Source organism: Colossoma macropomum, unplaced genomic scaffold (assembly GCF_904425465.1).
Source record: "Colossoma macropomum unplaced genomic scaffold, Colossoma_macropomum, whole genome shotgun sequence".
In the NCBI taxonomy this organism is placed as follows: Eukaryota; Metazoa; Chordata; class Actinopteri; order Characiformes; family Serrasalmidae; genus Colossoma; species Colossoma macropomum.
Window position 1 is genome coordinate 33,970,548 of NW_023494786.1, and position 21,335 is coordinate 33,991,882.

General features: G+C 41.0%; 1 protein-coding gene across 1 annotated transcript in view; it reads right to left on the reverse strand.

The window, feature by feature from the left end:
• Positions 1-356: 356 nt before the first annotated feature.
• The window catches only part of grin3ba (glutamate receptor, ionotropic, N-methyl-D-aspartate 3Ba), a 149,422-nt gene continuing 128,443 nt past the window's right edge, over positions 357-21,335 (reverse strand). Inside the window, exons 8-10 of the mRNA XM_036597834.1 lie at positions 3,446-3,610; positions 1,867-1,937; positions 357-894 (exon numbers count right to left, since the gene is read on the reverse strand). Coding sequence (XP_036453727.1) covers positions 357-894; positions 1,867-1,937; positions 3,446-3,610 — 774 coding nt within the window. The remainder of the gene's footprint in view (positions 895-1,866; positions 1,938-3,445; positions 3,611-21,335) is intronic.

Sequence of the window (21,335 nt, forward strand, 5' to 3'; positions counted from 1 at the left end):
ATCGAGGCAGCTGCTCATCTTACATTTCTTCCAAAATCAAGGGTATTAACAGGGTATTGGTCTCCACTATACTGCAGTAACAGCCTCGCTTCTTCTGAGAAGGCTTCCCACCAGCTTTGCAATCCCTAGCCTGGTCCCATGTTTAAGCCTGGTTTGTTTAGCCTTACTCTTTGCTTGCTGGCTACTCCTTAATTTGTCCAGGTTGTTAACCACTTCAGATATGCACAGGATAGCCCTGTCTTTCTGTGCCTTCATCCATGCTAATGCTAATGACCATGATGAACCTCCATAAACAGACTTTGCACTTCACTTGCGCTCCATTACTCTGCCTTGTATGATGCAGATACAAACTCTCATCATCTCCTCTTGTTGATGTCTTTGGCTGCCACATTGGAGGCAGTGGACGAGTTAGAGAGTCCAGCAGGGATGGTGTTTGAAATCCCCCGGTTCTGACCCTCTGTCCTGCTCTGTCTCTCTTTCTCCAGAGTCCTCTGGAGCTCTGCTCTCCTGGCCAGGGCGGCCCTGAGCTGGCCACGAAACTCCTCGATCCTCACCTGGAGCTCTTGGAGCTCTAGCTCCCAAGGAGAGGAGGGGCGTCCAGAGGCTCCAGATGGTGGGGAGAGAACCAGGCTGAGTCCGGGAGTGGGACCACCGTTGGCACACAGCTGGGTCGGGGGGCTGCCCACCAAACCCCTCCTGCCCTGGTCCAGCCGGTAACTGTTTAGGGTCTCCAGGTTGAAGTGGACACGCTTATGGTTGGCATCCTTAAGCTCAGCCTTGGTGCTCTCGTTGTTCCACCTCGGAGCAGAGCTGTAGTTGCTGGAGGTGGAGATGGAGGGCACAGCAGTGCGAACGCGGTGGAGGTTACAGTTTTCTGACAGACACAAAGAGGGGCTGGAGGGAAAGAAAAGCTCTAATTACCTGCTGAAATACATTTCTGGAACTGTATTAAAAGGGAATTCCAGCATTGTGTCAAAAGTTCCGCTTAATAAAATGCTCAAGATGCCGTAATGATTGGAACCAAGAGTTTAATGCATCTTAGAGAAAGTTATTGCATGAAATGGTTATGAACACGCTGCCTGATGTCTGAGACACTGTTTAATGATTGTTTTATTAAGATTTTTGCCTAAAACATACTTTTAAATCCATTTATGGTGAAGGAGGTACATACAGGGCAAAAAAGTTTTCTTATTATTTCAGATTTTCAACTATTTTCCCATCATCAACATTATATATGAAACTCAGAAGACTCGTGTAGGTTCACTGGTGGCTTTGGATAGTAAATAAAATGTCTATATCTGTGTTGTAGTCATGGCGACCCCTGGTTCCCTATCACCACCACTGTAAAGACATCTGAACCATTTCACACCAAACTGCTCTGAATCACTCTGTTTACATGTTAACAGAAATTGAATTTAGAAATAATGATAAATTAGTAGAATTCTTTTTTTATGCTACCCAAAAATAAATATTCTATATAAAAAATTCTATATTCTACAGCAAAGCAGCCCAGCCCAACAAGGCAGCCCAGCCCAACACATTCTTCATTGTTTTGATTAGGTGGATCAAGTATGTTGGATTAGGGCTGGAAATCGACACTGGATACAGGATGAGTACATTTTCAGGAGCAGGGCTGTGGAAAAGTGCAGTTTCTGAATGTTCAATTTAAACAGTTTAGTGTTTATATATAGAAGAAGGGATATTTTGTGATTTAAGTCTGATGAAAAGTTGTTTGTACACATAATTACCAGATTTTCTACACAATATATGCTTTTTTAATAACAATTACAGCTCATAAATGAGAGAGGCAGACCTCTGTGTGAAGTGTTAAATTGTACAGTGAGGTATATTAGTGTGTTTGGTCACCTTCTGTCTGTAATAGCTGCCTCTGCTTTACTGTCCTCATCACACACCATGTTTAAGGCCCGATGGATCTTCTGCAATCACAACAGCACAAACAGTGAAATGTGTTAGATGTGTTCTACAGTAATGACAGCACAGTGTGAATCAGCTCCACCATGCAGTAACCTGTGCTCACACCCCTTTACCACTAGAGGGGGCACAAGCTCCATGTTTTATATGGGAAGCATGATCGTTATCAAGATTTGGTGAAATAAGTGTAGAAAGCTTGACCATATAAACAAAACAAAGACAATGATCAACAAATCGTTTAAACAATAGAATGGAACAGAATGTAAAACAGCGGAACAGAACAGAAGAGAACAGAAGAGAACAGAACAAAAGAGTACAGAACAGAAGAGCAGATAACAGGAGAATACAGAACAGGAGAATACAGAACAGGAGGATACAGAACAGGAGGATACAGAACAGGAGAATACAGAACAGGAGGATACAGAACAGAAGAATACAGAACAGGAGGATACAGAACAGAAGAATACAGAACAGGAGAATACAGAACAGGAGGATACAGAACAGAAGAATACAGAACAGGAGGATACAGAACAGGAGAATACAGAACAAGAGAATACAGAACAAGAGATTGGAACAGAAGAGTGCAGAACAGAACAATACAGAAAAGTACAAATACAGAAGAGTACAGTACAGAAGAGTATAGAAGAGTACAGTACAGAAGAGTATAGAAGAGTACAGTAGAGTAGAGTATAGAAGAGTACAGTACAGAAGAGTATAGAAGAGTACAGTAGAGTAGAGTATAGAAGAGTACAGTACAGTAGAGTATAGAAGAGTACAGTAGAGTAGAGTATAGAAGAGTACAGTAGAGTAGAGTATAGAAGAGTACAGTACAGAAGAGTATAGAAGAGTACAGTACAGAAGAGTATAGAAGAGTACAGTAGAGTAGAGTATAGAAGAGTACAGTACAGTAGAGTATAGAAGAGTACAGTACAGAAGAGTATAGAAGAGTACAGTAGAGTAGAGTATAGAAGAGTACAGTACAGTAGAGTATAGAAGAGTACAGTACAGAGAGTATAGAAGAGTACAGTAGAGTAGAGTATAGAAGAGTACAGTACAGTAGAGTATAGAAGAGTACAGTAGAGTAGAGTATAGAAGAGTACAGTACAGTAAAGTATAGAAGAGTACAGTACAGAAGAGTATAGAAGAGTACAGTACAGAACAAAAAAGGGCCCAGTTTCCCAAAAACATCATAGTATTGAAATAATCTTATCTGATAGAGAAAGTGCTCCATGTGATGCTCGCTCTACCATTGTAGGATTATCTTTATGCTAAAATGTTTTCAGGAAAGCCTGAACAAAAAAAATATAGAATAAAATGGAACAGAACAGAGCAGAACAGAACTGAGCAGAACAGAGCAGAACAGAACAGAACAGACCTGAGCAGAACAGAACAGAACACTAGCCCTGTAGCTCCAGAGCTAAAACTAAAGAAGCAGACAGAAGACACTGATCATGTCCTGCTGTGACAATTTGCTGAACTATACTAAAAGCCGACAGAGGAAGCTGTGTCTCACCTGGCTGGTGTGGAGCCAGTACCTGAGCCTGTGCTGGTGGCGCAGGTGAGGCAGTATGAAGCGGTAGAAGGCGTGTTCACCCAGCAGGGAGAGTAACGCCCCGGCCACGCCCACACACAGCAGCACGAACAGCCCGGAGAAATGCTGGATACCCATCTGCAGAGTCTACACACACAGACGCACGTTAGATCAAACGTCTACATTCATGAACATCCATTTCATTTGCCCGTTGTCTGCATCATGAATCAGCAACAGGTTTCATCTTTCACACTGCCACTCCAGTTGGGTGGGTTAAAGGTCAGAAAACGCACTGCCTGTGGATTTAAGATGCACAAAATGAATATGTCTCATGATAATTATCTTCTCATAATAGTTAATAAAAATAAAAAAGACAGAGCCTATTGTTTATAATATCTTATTAGAAACAGTATGCCCCAATAAAGAAAAACTACAATAACAGCAGGCTGATTTCACACAATAAGCTTACAATACCAAGAACTACCAAACCACACCAAAAAACTACCAAACCTCACAGAGAATTACTGAACCATACCAAAAACTACCAAACCTCACAGAGAATTACAGATCCACACCAAAAAACTACCAAACCTCACAGAGAATTACAAATCCACACCAAAAAACTACCAAACCTCACAGAGAATTACTGAACCATACCAAAAACTACCAAACCTCACAGAGAATTACTGAACCATACCAAAAACCACCAAACCTCACAGAGAATTACAGATCCACACCAAAAAACTACCAAACCTCACAGAGAATTACAGATCCACACCAAAAAACTACCAAACCTCACAGAGAATTACTGAACCATACCAAAAACTACCAAACCTCACAGAGAATTACTGAACCATACCAAAAACCACCAAACCTCACAGAGAATTACAGATCCACACCAAAAAACTACCAAACCTCACAGAGAATTACAGATCCACACCAAAAAACTACCAAACCTCACAGAGAATTACAGATCCATACCCAAAAACTACCAAACCTCACAGAGAATTACCAAACCATACCAAAAACCACCAAACCATACCAAAAACTACAAAACCATAATGAAAACTACCAAGTCATACCAATAACAATGAAACCCTACAGAGAACTACCAAAAACCTACCCAAACTATACCAAAAAATTTCCAAGCCATACAGATAACTACCAAACCACACAGAGAACAACCAAACCATAACCAGAACTCAGTTAGATTCTAGGTTTCTGAGCAGAAGGTGGCGTAACCAGGCCTCTGTGTGGTGTTACCACATGACCCGCTGTGCTGAAACAGGTTACTGGAGAAAGCAGCTGCAGAAATCAGTTAAGAGAATCTTTTTCACAGCTCTTTTTAATGAAAATGGACACCGTGTGCTGGCGGCGCTGCTCTGCGATGCACTTTACATTTTTTTGAAAAGCAGCTCACGTTTGTCCGCCTCCACGCCCCCACGGTGCTACTGTCAATTAGCATTTGCTACAGAGAGCAGTCAGTTGATAGTATATTACACATATCATCACAGGCCTGTTACAGATCTGGGGTCTGTCTAATAAAGCAGGATTTCTTGCTAAGTCAGCTAACTCTAAGCATAGTTTGATCTAATCCCGGATTTGGTGGATCACTTTCCCGGGCCGCATCACCATGGCAACTTGTGCTGCATGTCTAACCTGCTTCAGTACAGATTAAGTTAAAGATTTCAGATCAATTTTTGGCAAATACTTTTGATCAGTAACTGACCATTAGTTGCTGATTAACAGCTAGTATGTATGTACACACCACACACACACACACACACACACACACACAGCTCTGAAATCTGATTGGCTGAGCTGTGTTCAAAGCCTTTGTAAAATCTATGATATATGCACATCAATGACCACAAAAAAAAAAAAACCTTGGGCTGTTAATGGAATAATCTTTGACTCTCATGCTGCTCACATGGAGCACCGAGTGAACTGATGGACTAGGAACCCGTTTTCTGTTGAAATCGAGGGGCTGACAGCTTATGTTCTTAACTAGAACTAGGCAGGTCAGCTAGCTAACAGGCTAAAAGATAGAAAACAGCCTAAACAGCTCCATCATTAATATCACAGGCTTGAATTAAAGGACTTGCGGTCTGATTCACTGTAAAACTACAGTATAAAAGTCTAAAAATGTCACCTGAATGTTTTACACACTTCAAATGTTCGTGTTTCAGTCAGAAGTCGTGTCAAACCCAGACTGAACCCCAAACGGCTCTGTACTCCCTAAATAGTGTTCTAGCTATGAAAGTTTAGAGATTCTAGCCTCTACAGCCAAACTGTGCATCATTGATCCAGTGTGGATGAGTCTGAGACCCAAATGACTGTTTCTTAGCTGTATTTCGCTCTGTTGGGCTGCAGCATCCAGTATTTAAACTCCTACGTAGTGCACTATGTAGGGAGCAGTTTAGAGATTCAGCCCCAGTGTGAGAAGAGGGCGCCGCTGGATTGGTCTTAAATAAGACTTGTGGTGGTGATTTGAGAACCAAAAAGTTCTTATAAAGTGAAAGTTTTTGCATTGAACAGTGCTGTGATATCATATGTTCACTGTTATATGAATAATAGTTAAAAAGTCAATGAAATGACCGCAGTGAACAGTGACCGAACATTCTCCTCATTCATCTGTACTCTAAAGGAACTACATTTCTTGGCGGAATACTTGTTTATGTCGATTGTTATTAATAATAATTTAAATTATTTACTGAACAAATGTGTATTTTATCATATTTTATGTTGGCCGCCGTTTTATAAAAGCAATAAGCCACTTGAGACCATGCGTTACAGTGATTGTATAACAGGGAAGGAGTTTTACGTCTTCCCTGTGATAACATCACTGTAATATACATACATACATACATACATACATACGTCATCTAAACCGCTTATCCACTGTAATATAATTTAAAATACATTAAAAATAATTTTTTAAACACTGCTTTAATATACGAGTTCTGTATTCGTGCACTGAGATATTAAAACATGTTGCTCATATGAAGAGTGGAACGTAGTATTAATAATCAGGAATCGGTGTGTTTATGAAGAAAACGTCCCGATGCTTTAAACCCACCGTAGGTAAGACCCCGGCGGTGTTTAATCGGAGGGGCTGACGGCGGCTCATTACTGTATTACAGAGAGAACTAAAGACGACGATGAAATGAGTGGAATATGTGCTGATGAGCTACTGAACGTTCTGCGTTCTAAAGTTCTACAGTTCTATTTATCTGTTTTACAGCCAGAGTTAAAGCGAACATAAACACCCTGAGCGGCGCTCTGGCTCAGTGGAGCTGGAGATCCTTTTTATGGCCTCCTCTCTTCTCTTCATCATCCCTTCTGCTTTTATTCCTCCATCTCCGCATTTAAAGCAGCTCATTTTAATATTTTATCCCTCAATTATTCATTTTTCTCCTTGCTTCATCCTTCTAACCTTCCTTTTCTCTCTTCCTCCTTTCTTTTTACTTCCATCCTTTGTTTCACCTTCCTTTTCTTTCTCTCTTCTTCTTTCTTTCCCTCCCTTCTCCCATCTTTCCTTTCTTTCCTTGTTATTTACTCTTTTCTTCTTTCCCTCCCTTCTCCCATCCTTCCTTTCTTTCCTTGTTATTCACTTTTTTTCTTCTTTTCTCCTTCCTTCCTTCCTCTTCATTAATCTTCTTTCTTTCTTTTTCATTCTTCTTTCTTTTTTGCTTTTCTGTCTTTCTTTCTTCCCCTTTCTTTTTCAGTCTCCCATTCTCTCTTTCTTCCCTTCTTCTCTTCTTTCCTTATCTCTTTCTTTCTTTTTTCTTCCCTTCTCCCATCCTTATTTACTTTTTTCCTTCTTTTTCCTTCCTTTCTCCCTCCTTCCTCTTCATTAATCTTTCTTTCTTTTGCTTTCTTTTTTCCCTCTTTGTTCCTTTCTTTCTCTCTCTCTTCCCCTTTCTTCTCTTTATTACTCTCTTTTCACTTTCTTCCATTCTCTTGCTTTTTCTCTCTTTCCCTTTTCTTTATTAATCTTTTCGTTCATTTTTCTTTCCTTCTTTTGCTTTTTTCTTTTTCTTTCCTCCATTTTCTTTTTTCTTTCTCTTTATTTCCTCTTTCTCTTTCTTTCTTCTCTTGCCCTTTCCTTTTCACTTTCTTCCGTTCCCCAAGGACCTTCTTTCTTTTTCTTTCTTTGTTTCACTATTTCTCTTTAGTTCTTTCTTTCTTCCATTCTCTCTTTCCTATTTTCTCTTTCTTTCCTTCTTTTTCTCCCCTCTTTCTTTCCTCCTTTATCTCCCTTCTTTCTTCCATTCTTCCCTTATCTCTTTTTCTTTCTTCCTTTTTCTTCTCTCTTTCTTTCCTTCTTTGTCATTTTTCCACTATTTCTCTTTCTTCCTTTCTCTGTTTCTCCTTCTTCCCTTTTTCTCCTTCTTTCGTTCTCTCTCTCTTTCTTTTTTCTTTCACTATTTTTCTAACTTCCTTTCTCCCCTTCTTCCCTTTTTCCTTCTCTCTTTATTTATCTCTTTCTCTCTTTTTCTCCTCTTATTTTATTACAGTTCAGTTCTGTGACTCATGGCTCAGAATGATGACCTTAATGTCAGTTTTATTGCTTTGCTGGGTCTGTATTTCCTCCAGGAAGTGCAGGTCTGGTTTAATGGGAAGCAGATAGTTGAATAATTGTTTATGTGTTGGTTAATGTTTACAGTACACAACAGTCGGAAACGTCCACACAGAGAGGGATGGTTTCAGGCAGCAACTAAATCAGGAATGTTCTGGTACTTTAGCCACTGTATCTTTGCTAAATGGGCTCTGAGCCCCCCGCAGCCCCTCCAGCACCATCTCACACTCACACACCCCTCAGGCATCATCTCCCAGCTGCCTGAACCTCACTGCCTATTTAGATGGTTTATCTGCAGGTGATTTTTCAGCCTGTCACTCTGGAGAGCGCCTGATTCTCAGCAGCGCTGTGATAAGCATCAGTGGATGATGGATGATTCCAGTATCAGCCAACAGGGGGCAGAGCGGCTCAGGGAACGGAGCTGTATGACCACAGAGTCAATATCCAGCAAGAACTTTCATTCCTGCTGACTACAGGCCAACGGCTGCGTCCAAATACTCCAGGAGTTACTGATTCTTCTCTTGATCCAGAAATTGATTTCAATCTTACAGACACCTGAGGAGACAAGACACCTGAGGAGACGAGACACCTGAGGAGACGAGACACCTGCCGAAACAGCGTTAAATCAAATCTGCTCAAATCAAATCTAAACGTCTCTGTACAGCGAGTTTTACAACTGAAATTAACGTCCAACTTTCAACTGAGCAAGACAATGACTGAACCACTGAGAGGAACCATGACTGAAAAGGAGAACCTCACTAAGAGCATGAGGAAGAACCATTGAGAGGAACCAAAACTCAAAAGGAGAACCTCCCTAAGAGCATGAGGAAGAACCACTGAAGAACTAAGACTCAAAAGGAGAACCTCCCTAAGAGCAGGAGGAAGAATCACTGAGAGGAACCAACACCCCAAAGGAGAAGCTCCCTAATTGAATGAGGAAGAACCACTGAGAGGAAGCAAGGCTCAAAAGGAGAACCTCTCTAAGGCCATGAGGTAGAACCACTGAGGGGAACTAAGACTCAAAAGGAGAACCCTAATAGCATAGGGAAGAACCACTGAGAGTTTTGATGTTTGGTTTCGCCCCCAGGCAGTTTTCAGCTACAGGACCTGCAGAGAGTCATCAGCATCTTCACCTCGGTGGTCCTGACAACAGCTAAGCTGTGTTTCTTCACTCTCGTGTATGAGACAATGACAACAAAGGGAGAAGGAAGAAGAATAATTTTGATAAAAAAAAGCAAATAGAGATGAAAATATCATTGTAAAAGCATTATTTTGTCTAGTTAGAATGGAAGTCTATGGAGAAAACTGCTTTCTGGCACCAAACAGGAGAAATCTTGCCTTCTAGGACTCTAGGAGTCATACAGATCAGACTCTTCTACCTGAGTACAGAGACACCTACAAAGCCCAAACTGATATCCAAGCTAACAGATTTGAAAATCTGTCAAAGTCAAATAAATAATTTCTGGTTTTGGGCACAAAGGAACAAAACATGCATTTTTCAGGGTGTTCGGGCTTCAACACATGCGCACATCACAGCACGGGGGGCATTTTTCCAGCTTACGCCTCTACCAACAAGGCAATTGTCTCTTTTCATTTAACGGGGGGGCTTTCTGTACTACAGCCCACCTTACTGAGCATAACAAACTGTCCTATTTTATAATGACTCTACTAGAACTAACCACTCCACGGCTTTCTTAACTCATACTAAGGTTATGCTGACTTTACACAGAGCAGTAGAGAATCTCTGGTGCCTGTTTTAAAGGATACAAAGCAGAAACGTGAGTGTCACTCAGGTTTTAACGCTGCCTTTATGCTTTTATCGTCAATGTGGGTTTGTGGCCTAGAAAGCATAAAAATAGTAGCTTTCTGATTTTGTACTGACTTTTCATCATGTTTGAGGAAAGGACCGTTTCAGCAGTCCATGCTACGTAATTCTTTATTTTTCAAAATGCAACTTGTAATAGTAGTCACAGATTAGGCCCTGGACCACGCGTCAGCAACTTTTACTGCCCTGTTGCTCCACAGCTGAATTAGATTAGTAGGTAAAAATAAAATAATCCTCCTTTACAGTAAAATAAAGCTCTGCTGATCGTTCAACACAGTTTAACAATAAATGGTCTTAAAATGCTGGAGTTAATGTAGAACTGCTAATTCACCCTTTAACCCTGAAGATCAGTGCAGACTGCTGGTCACCATAGCAACACAGACAACAGTCTCACCTAGCTAGTAGCTAACGAAATGGCAAAGAGAAAGATTTAATACGAATAACGATAATTTGGAGACAAATGGACTTATTTGCATTTATAATCACTCCAGCTGGTTTCCTGATACGTTAAATCTGCAACGAGAAACTGACCAACACTAAAAAGTCACGAAGCTGAAGTCGCTTTGCATTCACCAGCTTCTCATTCAAACAGGAAGTTGGAGAATGAGAAGCGACTTCAGTCTTGTAAAGTCAAACATTGAGAGACATTTTACAAGAAACTGTTCTACTTTTGTGGAAAGTTTCCTGCCGGAGATGTGAGAAAAGCGGCTATAGCTGAGCTAAAGCTTAAAGCAGAGCAAAGTGAGTCTGTGTTTTTGTTTATATTATATTTTTAGCCTATATTAGGACATCAGCACATACTGAGACATATTTACAGCTAAGATGGTAAGATGGATATAAAATGTTGAGGCTCCCAAGGTGTTTGATTTTTGTTGAAGGACAAAATGGCTCTTCTTAACATTTGGGTTGTGACCCCTGGACTAGACATCTGCTTACATCTAGGGAAGCACAATCGGGATCAGCCAAGATCGGAATCTGCAGGTTTTTGCTCAAAACATGAAATCAGGGTCCAGTTTATTGTTTTTATCTTGGCTAATCTGTGTTGCAGGTTTGTGAGGTAAACTGTACATTGGTCATTTTGGCTGTAAAGAAATCAGAAATCGGAAAAAATCAACAATCAGAGCGTCACTAACTTCAGTAACTGTTAGTTACATCATGTACATTTTGGGAGTGTGTAAAAAATGTTATCAAGATAGCAAAGAAGATCAGGCTAGCTAGCTAACGTTAGCAGTGTATTTACCAAATAAGCTCAGCTTTATTCTGATGATTAAATGATTAAAGGATGAGCATTATTCTGACAGACATGAGAAAAAAGAAATACACATGTATGCATTATTCATGTAAATGTAATGTACAAAAACATACTAACACGGTTTACATATCAGGTAATATATGCCTCTCTCAGTAGATTGACGTGTGGCTGACTATAAAGCACTTAACCACAAAAACTTCATGATTACATGATATGGTTACTTTTTGTATATTTATACATGGGAAACTTTTGGGAAGATACAACAATAGGTTGGGCTAGTTCACCAGCAAAAGGGTCAAAATTCTTAATGAATCTAAGGACACATTCAAAACTGGAAAAGTCATAAAATTATTACATTTATTTTTTAATCTAAATTCCTTTAGGGTTTCTAAAGGCATCTGCTATAATGACAGAAAAGCGTGTGGACCTACAGTCTGACGTTTCTCCAGCAGGGGACACTATTAGCACACAAGCTGCTTTAATGTTCATTTAGAGAAGAGACAGTCATGAACCCACACCAGCAGGATCTAACCAACCCATGTTTACCACTTTCAAAACCAGAGGGAAAAAAGTTTAACGAGAAACATTGAGTTACTCAGTGTTATTTATATGATTTCTATTAATAGTTTGTATTAAATCTGTTAATAATAAAAGCATGTAAGTTACAGAGTGTATGGAAGTGGACAGTGTTTGTGTTTCATGGGCCAAAACTGTGTGAACGTGTCCATGCTGACCAGCACAGGACAGTGAAGAAAATGTTCTCTTGACATCCTGATTACAAAGCACTTAAACACAAAGGCTGATCATGAAGAGGCAGCATTAAAGAAAGTTGCAGTTGTGTTGATTGATAATACATCTTTAATGTGGGAGCCAAGCTTATGTTAGTCAACAACAGCAGTCAAAGGACGTTTACCTGCACATATACAGCACATGAGGCAGAATAAGACCAAACTGTGGTTCCATCTTTCTGTTTGCTGTGATTTTCCAGAGTGTGACCTTGAGCTAAAGTGACAGAGTCTGCTGATCACACATAAACACACCCACAGCTGCCGGGAGGCCGAGTTCATCTTCAGTTCGTGGAAGGTTTTGATACACTCTGTTTATCACAGACAGCAGTTCACTCACAGAGAGTTTGACTGGGGGGATAAAGTGATGCAGACAGTTACTGGATTCAGCAGGATCAACAGGCTCACACAGTGAGTTGCATGACTTAATTTTTATTAGTCATCAGTTTGTTTACCTGCACTCAATGATCTGATCATAATCAGATTTCTGCAGTTATCTGATTTTTCAAATGGTCGTGTAAACAGCACACTCTGATTTCTTAGATCGGAGTAAGTCTAGAGATCTTTAACAAATCTGATAAAGAGGCTGGATTTTAGCTCAGTAATCAGATTTCTCAGTGCTGTAAACTCTTACTCTGATTTCTTTCGGAATACATGCTTGACGAAATGAAGGATTTAAATAACTCCTCATCTTCTAGATGATGTATGTTCATCTTTTCAGGTAAAGTGGCGCGATGTTTAAAAAAAAAAGCTGCAGCACGAAGTTTGAGTTTTACATTACGTTTACTTCATGTCCTTTACGTCACGAGTTTATTGGCTGGTTGTAAAGCAGAAATCTGATTACTGTCTGACTCAGTAGACCTGGACTTTCCCTATCATCTGATTACTCAAGTGCATATAAACGCATTGATCGGATTACTGACAAAATCTGATTTTCTGCAGTTATCGGATTCCTAGTGCATACAAACACACTCAATGAATCATTCGAAAAAGTAGACGACTACTGAGTAATGTTTAACCATATAAAAAAAAACAACACGTGAAAACGTGAGTTTTCCAGGCGTCAGCAAACCTCTACTCTTGATTTATTCAAAGTTTGTTTTTGTTGCATGCATGGTGCGCTAAACATTCTTCAATTGCTTTTTTTTTTGCATGTCACTAAATCAGCCCTTTCCTATAAGAGACAGCAGTTCTCTAAACCTACCTGGTCTGGATTACAAGCCTATAGTTCAGTGCAGTGCAGTTTTACGCAGCTTGCGGTGGGATTGGTTTAATCTTGTCTAGTATTTCCACTATAATACTTTGTTCTTTGTGTTTAGCAGAGACTTGATTTTTTCGGGTCTTGAGCTTCACTCAGCCTTTGGACTTGAATCGATCTCTACTGGTCATAGTCTTGGACTCAACAAAGGTGGTCTTGACTACAGCCCTAATCTTGCATGTCTTGGCTGATTGACAACATTTGGCATTTCATTTATTGCCAAACGCTTTAGCAATAAACTCATTTGGCAATGTGTATTTATTAGTTACTTACAATGAAACACAGCTCGATTGGCATAACATTGAGAAACTAATCTGTAAAGAAAGACTGAAGACAGCTTGAGAGTTTGTACACACAATTGTATGACCTTAACAAGTAAAAACTTCTAAAATGTAGTCAACAAATCTAATATTCCTCATTATGAGTCTGTTGTAAGAATATTATAAGATTATTCCACCTGTTTCTCTACATTTTTACTTGTTTTCAGTGATTTTATCTGGTGAAAGTGTTTATTCCATTGGCAGATTAGTTTACTTGTTTTAGAGAAATAATGAAGATAATTTTGCTCATTTCAGGAAATAATAATTAAAAAAAGTAACATGATCTGCCAATGAAATAAGACACTTTTATGAGATAAAACTGCTTAAAAACAAGTAAAAATGTCTAGAAATAAGTTAAATAATCTCACAATATTCTTACAACAGTCTCATAATGAGAAATAGTAGATATATTGACTACATTTAAGATGTTTACTCTCACTAAGATATCATTTTTTGCAGCATATCAATATCTTTGTCAATACTGGCCTTGGTTTTGTGGTAGATATGATCTCACACGGCCACACACAGCTCTCTAACAACACAGCTGAAAGCTGAGAACAGCCTATGTAAAAACATCACAGTATTCAAATATCTGTCAGCATGAGTTCTGCTCAAGATTTCACCATTTGAACGTTATTTGTAGCCTGTATCGTCCGTCGCTAAAGACACTTTTCAACACCTTGAAGACAGACGCAAACTCTGAGATCCAATTAGCTTCCTCTCTGACTTTGATCTGCAGCAAAACAAGTCTCTGCTGCTGTTGTACATCAGAGTCCTTTACCCACGTGCTAATCCAGGTATGGCACACATCGACTGTCTGTCCTGACACGGTGCCAAATTTAGCACTTCGTGTTGGTTGTCCAATCCCACGTCTCGCTCCTTCTCCTGATTTTACTGTTGGACTTGGACCAATTAGCCGTTTGAAGAGCTCTGGCTAATTTAATTAACAGGGAAAAAAAGAGAGAAGGAGAGTGAGGAGGAGATACAATGCTCTCCGTCTGCGTTTGGGCATTTGGAGTGTATCTGTAAACAGCACAAAAGTAAACAATAATTATGTATTCAGCCTGGGAGGAGAGAAACAAAGCCCTACGATGTAAAAGCAGAAGTAATTTTGTTCCCCTTAAGGATAAAAAAAAATATTAATAAAGAAAGCAGAAAAACACGTTCACTGAGACAACAAATGTAGCTCCTAATGAGAGCACTAACGGCTTAAGAGCGTGGCAGCAAGTGACGTTTCCTAATGACACCTTTAGAGGGCGGCGGTGAGTGGTGTTTGTTTATTTGATGTTTGTTAATGACGCCTTTAGAGGGCGGCGCTGAGCGGCGTTCGTTTATTTGATGTTCATTAATGATGTCTTTAGAGGGCGGCGCTGAGCGACGTTCGTTTATTTGATGTTCGTTAATGGCGCCTTTAGAGGGCGGCGCTGAGCGACGTTCGTTTATTTGATGTTCGTTAATGGCGCCTTTAGAGGGCGGCGCTGAGCGACGTTCGTTTATTTGACATTTGTTAATGACGCCTTTAGAGGGCGGCGCTGAGTGACGTTTGTTTATTTGATATTTGTTAATGACGCCTTTAGAGGGCGGCGCTGAGCAACGTTTGTTTATTTGACATTTGTTAATGACGCCTTTAGAGGGCGGCGCTGAGCGACGTTCGTTTATTTGACATTTGTTAATGACGCCTTTAGAGGGCGGCGCTGAGCGACGTTTGTTTATTTGATATTTGTTAATGACGCTTTAGGGGGCGGTGCTGAGCAACGTTTGTTTATTTGATGTTCATTAATGATGTCTTTAGAGGGCGGCGCTGAGCGACGTTCATTTATTTGATGTTCGCTAATGACGCCTTTAGAGGGCGGCGCTGAGCGGCATTCGTTTATTTGATGTTCGTTAACGACGCCTGTAGAGGGCGGCGCTGAGCGACGTTCGTTTATTTGATGTTCGTTAATGATGCCTTTAGAGGGCAGCGCTGAGCGACGTTCGTTTATTTGATGTTTGTGAATGACGCCTGTAGAGGGCGGTGCTGAGCAACGTTTGTTTATTTGATATTTGTTAATGACGCCTTTAGAGGGCGGCGCTGAGCTAAGTTTGTTTATTTGATGTTTGTTAATGAAGTCTTTAGAGGGCGGCGCTGAGCGACGGTTGTTTATTTGATGTTTGCTAATGACGCCTTTAGAGGGCGGCGCTGAGCAACGTTTGTTTATTTGATATTTGTTAATGACGCTTTAGGGGGCGGTGCTGAGCAACGTTTGTTTATTTGATGTTCATTAATGATGTCTTTAGAGGGCGGCGCTGAGCGACGTTCATTTATTTGATGTTCGCTAATGACGCCTTTAGAGGGCGGCGCTGAGCTAAGTTCGTTTATTTGATGTTTGCTAATGACGCCTTTAGAGGGCGGCGCTGAGCTAAGTTCGTTTATTTGATGTTTGTTAATGACGTCTTTAGAGGGCGGCGCTGAGTGACGTTCGTTTATTTGATGTTTGCTAATGACGCCTTTAGAGGGCGGCGCTGAGCGACGTTCGTTTATTTGATGTTCGTTAATGACGCCTTTAGAGGGCGGCGCTGAGCGACATTTGTTTATTTGATGTTCGTCGATGACGCCTTTAGAGGGCGGCGCTGAGCGACGTTCGTTTATTTGATGTTTGTTAATGACGCCTGTAGAGGGCGGCGCTGAGCAATGTTCGTTTATTTGATGTTTGTTAATGACGCCTTTAGAGGGCGGCGCTGAGCGACGTTCGTTTATTTGATGGTCGTTAATGACGTCTTTAGAGGGCGGCGCTGGGCGACATTCGTTTATTTGATGGTCGTTAATGACGTCTTTAGAGGGCGGCGCTGGGCGACGTTCGTTTATTTGATGGTCGTTAATGACATCTTTAGAGGGCGGCGCTGGGCGACATTCGTTTATTTGATGGTCGTTAATGACGTCTTTAGAGGGCGGCGCTGGGCGACGTTCGTTTATTTGATGGTCGTTAATGACGTCTTTAGAGGGCGGCGCTGGGCGACATTCGTTTATTTGATGGTCGTTAATGACGTCTTTAGAGGGCGGCGCTGGGCGACGTTCGTTTATTTGATGGTCGTTAATGACGTCTTTAGAGGGCGGCGCTGAGCGACGTTCGTTTATTTGATGTTCGTTAATGACGCCTTTAGAGGGCGGCGCTGAGCAACGTTCGTTTATTTGATGTTCGTTAATGACGCCTTTAGAGGGCGGCGCTGGGCGACATTCGTTTATTTGATGGTCGTTAATGACGTCTTTAGAGGGCGGCGCTGGGCGACGTTCGTTTATTTGATGGTCGTTAATGACGTCTTTAGAGGGCGGCGCTGAGCGACGTTCGTTTATTTGATGTTCGTTAATGATGACTTTAGAGGGCGGCGCTGAGCGACGTTTGTTTATTTGATGTTCGTTAACGACAACTTTAGAGGGCGGCGCTGAGTGACGTTCATATTCCAGGTGGCTGCTATTGCTTTAAGTTATGCTAACGTACTTTAGTCTATGTCCAAAGAAAACAGTGTCATACAGTGTCCGAAACCTTGGTTCAGTGCATCATCTATCTATTTGTCCGGCTGTATTTGAAGTAAGGGGAAACTTGTGTAAATGTGTTGGCTAAACAGTGGCTTTAACAGTTATGCCCTTGGGCAGGAGGCTGTGTTGGCCGCAGTCTGCTGCTGAGTGGAGATTTACGGCCGTGGGGAGCAGGTTTACAGGGTGTCTGTACTGCTGGGGATTGGCTCTGCTCCAAAAGGGACAGACAACTCCTCAGCATGGAGATATCGTCCTCCAGCTGGCAGTGTCCGCTCAACACAAATGTCATTGTTCCTCCTCACGAAGTCACCCATTCACGTATCATACGGAATTAGAGGAATAGTTTCAGGTTTTCCCTTCAATCCAATTTTAGTCAGTCAGCCATGATGTGTTTGGTGCAGTCAACAAGAAATAAAGGCTTAAACTCCACCACTCTGAGCTGTGTATACAGATCTACACCAATCAGGCATAACATTCTGACCACCTCCTTGTTTCTACACTCATTGTCCATTTTATCAGCTCCACTTACTGTATAGGTGCACTTTGTAGTTCTACAGTTACAGACTGTAGTCCATCTGTTTCTCTGATACTTTGTTAGCCCCCTTTTACCCTGTTCTTCAGTGGTCAGGGCCCCCATGGACCCTCACAGAGCAGGTAATATTTGGATCATTCTCAGCACTGCAGTAACACTGACGTGGTGGTGGTGTGTTAGTGTGTGTTGTGCTGGTGCGAGTGGATCAGACACAGCAGTGCTGCTGAAATTTTTAAACACTGTGTCCACTCACTGTCCACTCTATTAGACCCTCCTACCTCGTCAGTCCACCTTGTAGATGTAAAGTCAGAGACGATAGCTCATCTGCTGCTGCACAGTTTGTGTTGGTCATCCTCTAGTCCTTCATCAGTGGTCACAGGACGCTGCCCACAGGACACTGTTGGCTGGATATTTTCGGTTGGTGGACTATTCTCAGTCCAGCAGTGACACTGAGGTGTTTAAAACTCCAGCAGCACTGCTGTGTCTGATCCACTCATACCAGCACAACACACACTAACACACCACCACCACGTCAGTGTTACTGCAGTGCTGAGAATGATCCACCACCCAAATAGTACCTGCTCTGTGAGGGTCCATGGGGGTCCTGACCACTGAAGAACAGGGTAAAAGGGGGCTAACAAAGTATCAGAGAAACAGATGGACTACAGTCTGTAACTGTAGAACTACAAAGTGCACCTATATAGTAAGTGGAGCTGATAAAATGGACAATGAGCGTAGAAACAAGGAGGTGGTCAGAATGTTATGCCTGATTGGTGTAAATCTGAGTTTTTAATGTTTTAGACAGTGAAACAGACAGACAGGGTGAACACTGTTATAATAGAACTGCGATGTAAAAGTATACGGATCATTCTACTTAAATAGTTCACTATTTTCACTATTTAACTATTTTAAAAATGTATTCAGACCTTCGATATTTACAAGGATTGTGTTCTGATCTATTTAAACCAAAGGCATTATTAGAGATATTAATAAGCTAAATATATACAAAATTATTTATAGGGTACTATCTGTTGGGAGGGGTCTGACCCAAACCCTGACCCCTAAATTTATACTTATGAAAGTAATACTAACATTTTTTGTTTAAAGAAACAGATTTTGATTTCTTTTGAAGTAAAAGATTTAGATTTATTTAAAACCTTTCACTTCAAGATATGAGATTTTAGTTAAATTTTTAAATAAAAAATGTATTTGATCATCCAAGATATTTTTGGTGTTTAAGCTTTGCTTCTTTAGTTTTAGCACTGGAGCTACGAGGCTAATGTAGCACGTAATGTAACACATACGTTTATTCCCCACCTATTACCATGGTGCTAAATTCCCTTACACTCACCTCAAACTGTGTGGAGCTGTTCAGTGTCTCTAATAGATCTGATTATGTGGTTTCTGACACTGTAAGACTCACTGTTTTCTATAAATACTATACTAAAGTATAATAAAAATACTGTTTTTATCTATACAGTGTTCTTATGAAACTTTTGAACTTCAAAAATGTTTTAAGATTAAACTATTTATCTTTACACAACGCAAGCTGATTGGTTGAGAAGCGCTCTAAACGTGCTGTTATTTCGCCATAACACTATCACTGTCATCACCACTGAGCAGCTTTTCAGTCGGCAGCTGTGACAGAAGAACAGCTGAACAACCTGGAATCAGCCAGAAATGAACCCATCATCATCAGTGGTGATGACAGTTTGGGAATTTAGTGTAAGGAGCTGGGGAACAAACTGCCGGCTGTGCAGCGAGTGGGCGGAGCTTGTTACTCTGACATAGCAACAAGCTGCTCGTTAAGGAACTATAATTTGGTGAAGGAACTGCGAACATTAAAACATATTAAACGCCGCGTTCACGGCCCAGTTTATTAATTTATTACTGTATTTATTTAACTGTTGTATTAAAGCAGTAGAACACTCGAGGAGTGTGTTATCGCCAATAACATCACGGCTGTGATGATCTACGGTGACCAAATCACAGCTGTGATGTTATTTCGCCATAACACACTCCCTCTCGGGTTCTACTGCTTAAAAATGCACTTATCTACATAAAGCAACCAGCCAGGAGAAAAGATAAAAACCTAAAAACCTCTGCTTAATATCACTGTAGTCTCTCTGAGACAACAGTGATGTCAGATGTAGATTGATGTTCGTCTCTCCTGCTGCTCCTGTTTCTCCTGAGACAAAGAGCCCTGAGTGAAAGAACAGTCCTGCTGAGTTTCAGTGGAGATCTTAATAGAGTCACACATTAGATTTGCTGAGATAATAACGCTCATCTTTATCTGCAACTAAAGACAGAAACTCATTTCTCATCCAAGACTAAAAGGCATCTCAGCAGTGTTAGAATTACAGAGGAGCTGGAGGGAGCCGAGCTCTCCTGAAAGAGACGTGAGCTCCCCTGAAAACAATAAAATCTCAAATTTAGGGGAGCCAGTTTATGCATCTTCGGTTAATGCGAAGAATAAAAATTAAATCAAATTAGACTCCACAGATTCCCGTCTCTCCCAAATGCTTGCTCTGGCTCTCCGCCAACAAGGTGTCTATTCCAAGCTGGATGTAAAATAAAGGCGCTTGTGATTTGAAGTTCCCTGTGAGAGCTGGCTTGTTTGTGTCCTGTGGGTTTATCGGAGGGGACCAAGGCCTTCGGAAAAGGCCTAATGATTGCTGGGAACTGAAATGTTCATTTTTATTCAATAGAATAATGCTTACATTTAATCTCTGCTAGTATTACAGCAGTTCTCTTGCTTTATTGTTAAGTTTTTGATGAAAAAGGTTTTAAATTCTTCAGAAAATTGTCCAATCAGGAATTGATTTCCTCTTTGATATGTAGGTAGATACATCTTAGCGAGCTCGCCTATTGGTTAGGACTTCAGGAGCTGAAGAGAAGTCCTAATGCATCAGGTTAACTTTCAGCATAATTAGTAAATGGCAGAGTAATCAACCAATCACATTTTGGTTTCCAAAGTGTGGGATCTCATGAGAAAAATCATCACTCTAGGCCTTCTGGAAGTTCTAGATACATCACTGTGAGTATGAGCAACAGCCTACTCAGCGGTGGACTGCTGGAGTTTTTAAACACCTCAGTGTCACTGCTGGACTGAGAATAGTCCACCAACCGAAAATATCCAGCCAACAGCGTCCTGTGGGCAGCGTCCTGTGACCACTGATGAAGGACTAGAGGATGACCAACACAAACTGTGCAGCAGCAGATGAGCTATCGTCTCTGACTTTACATCTACAAGGTGGACTGACAAGGTAGGAGTGTCTAATAGAGTGGACAGTGAGTGGACACAGTGTTTTAAAACTCCAGCAGCACTGCTGTGTCTGATCCACTCAGACCAGCACAACACACACTAACACACCACCAGTGTTGCTGCAGTGCTGAGAATGATCCACCACCCAAATAGTACCTGCTCTGTGAGGGTCCATGGGGGTCCTGACCACTGAAGAACAGGGTAAAAGGGGGCTAACAAAGTATCAGAGAAACAGATGGACTACAGTCTGTAACTGTAGAACTACAAAGTGCACCTATATAGTAAGTGGAGCTGATAAAATGGACAACGAGCGTAGAAACAAGGAGGTGGTCAGAATGTTATGCCTGATTGGTGTACATGCTAATATGTTTCACACAAGCTTCACGTAAAACATGGAATGTCTTTTAGAAGCTCCAAATATCTGTTTTTAGTATAAGTTAGCAGAAGTTAGCATTATCAAAGCACTGTTTTTTTCCCCTCATATTTTGACAATTTTTTGGAATTTATGGTCAAAATTGAAGTCCTAATCTAACAACAGT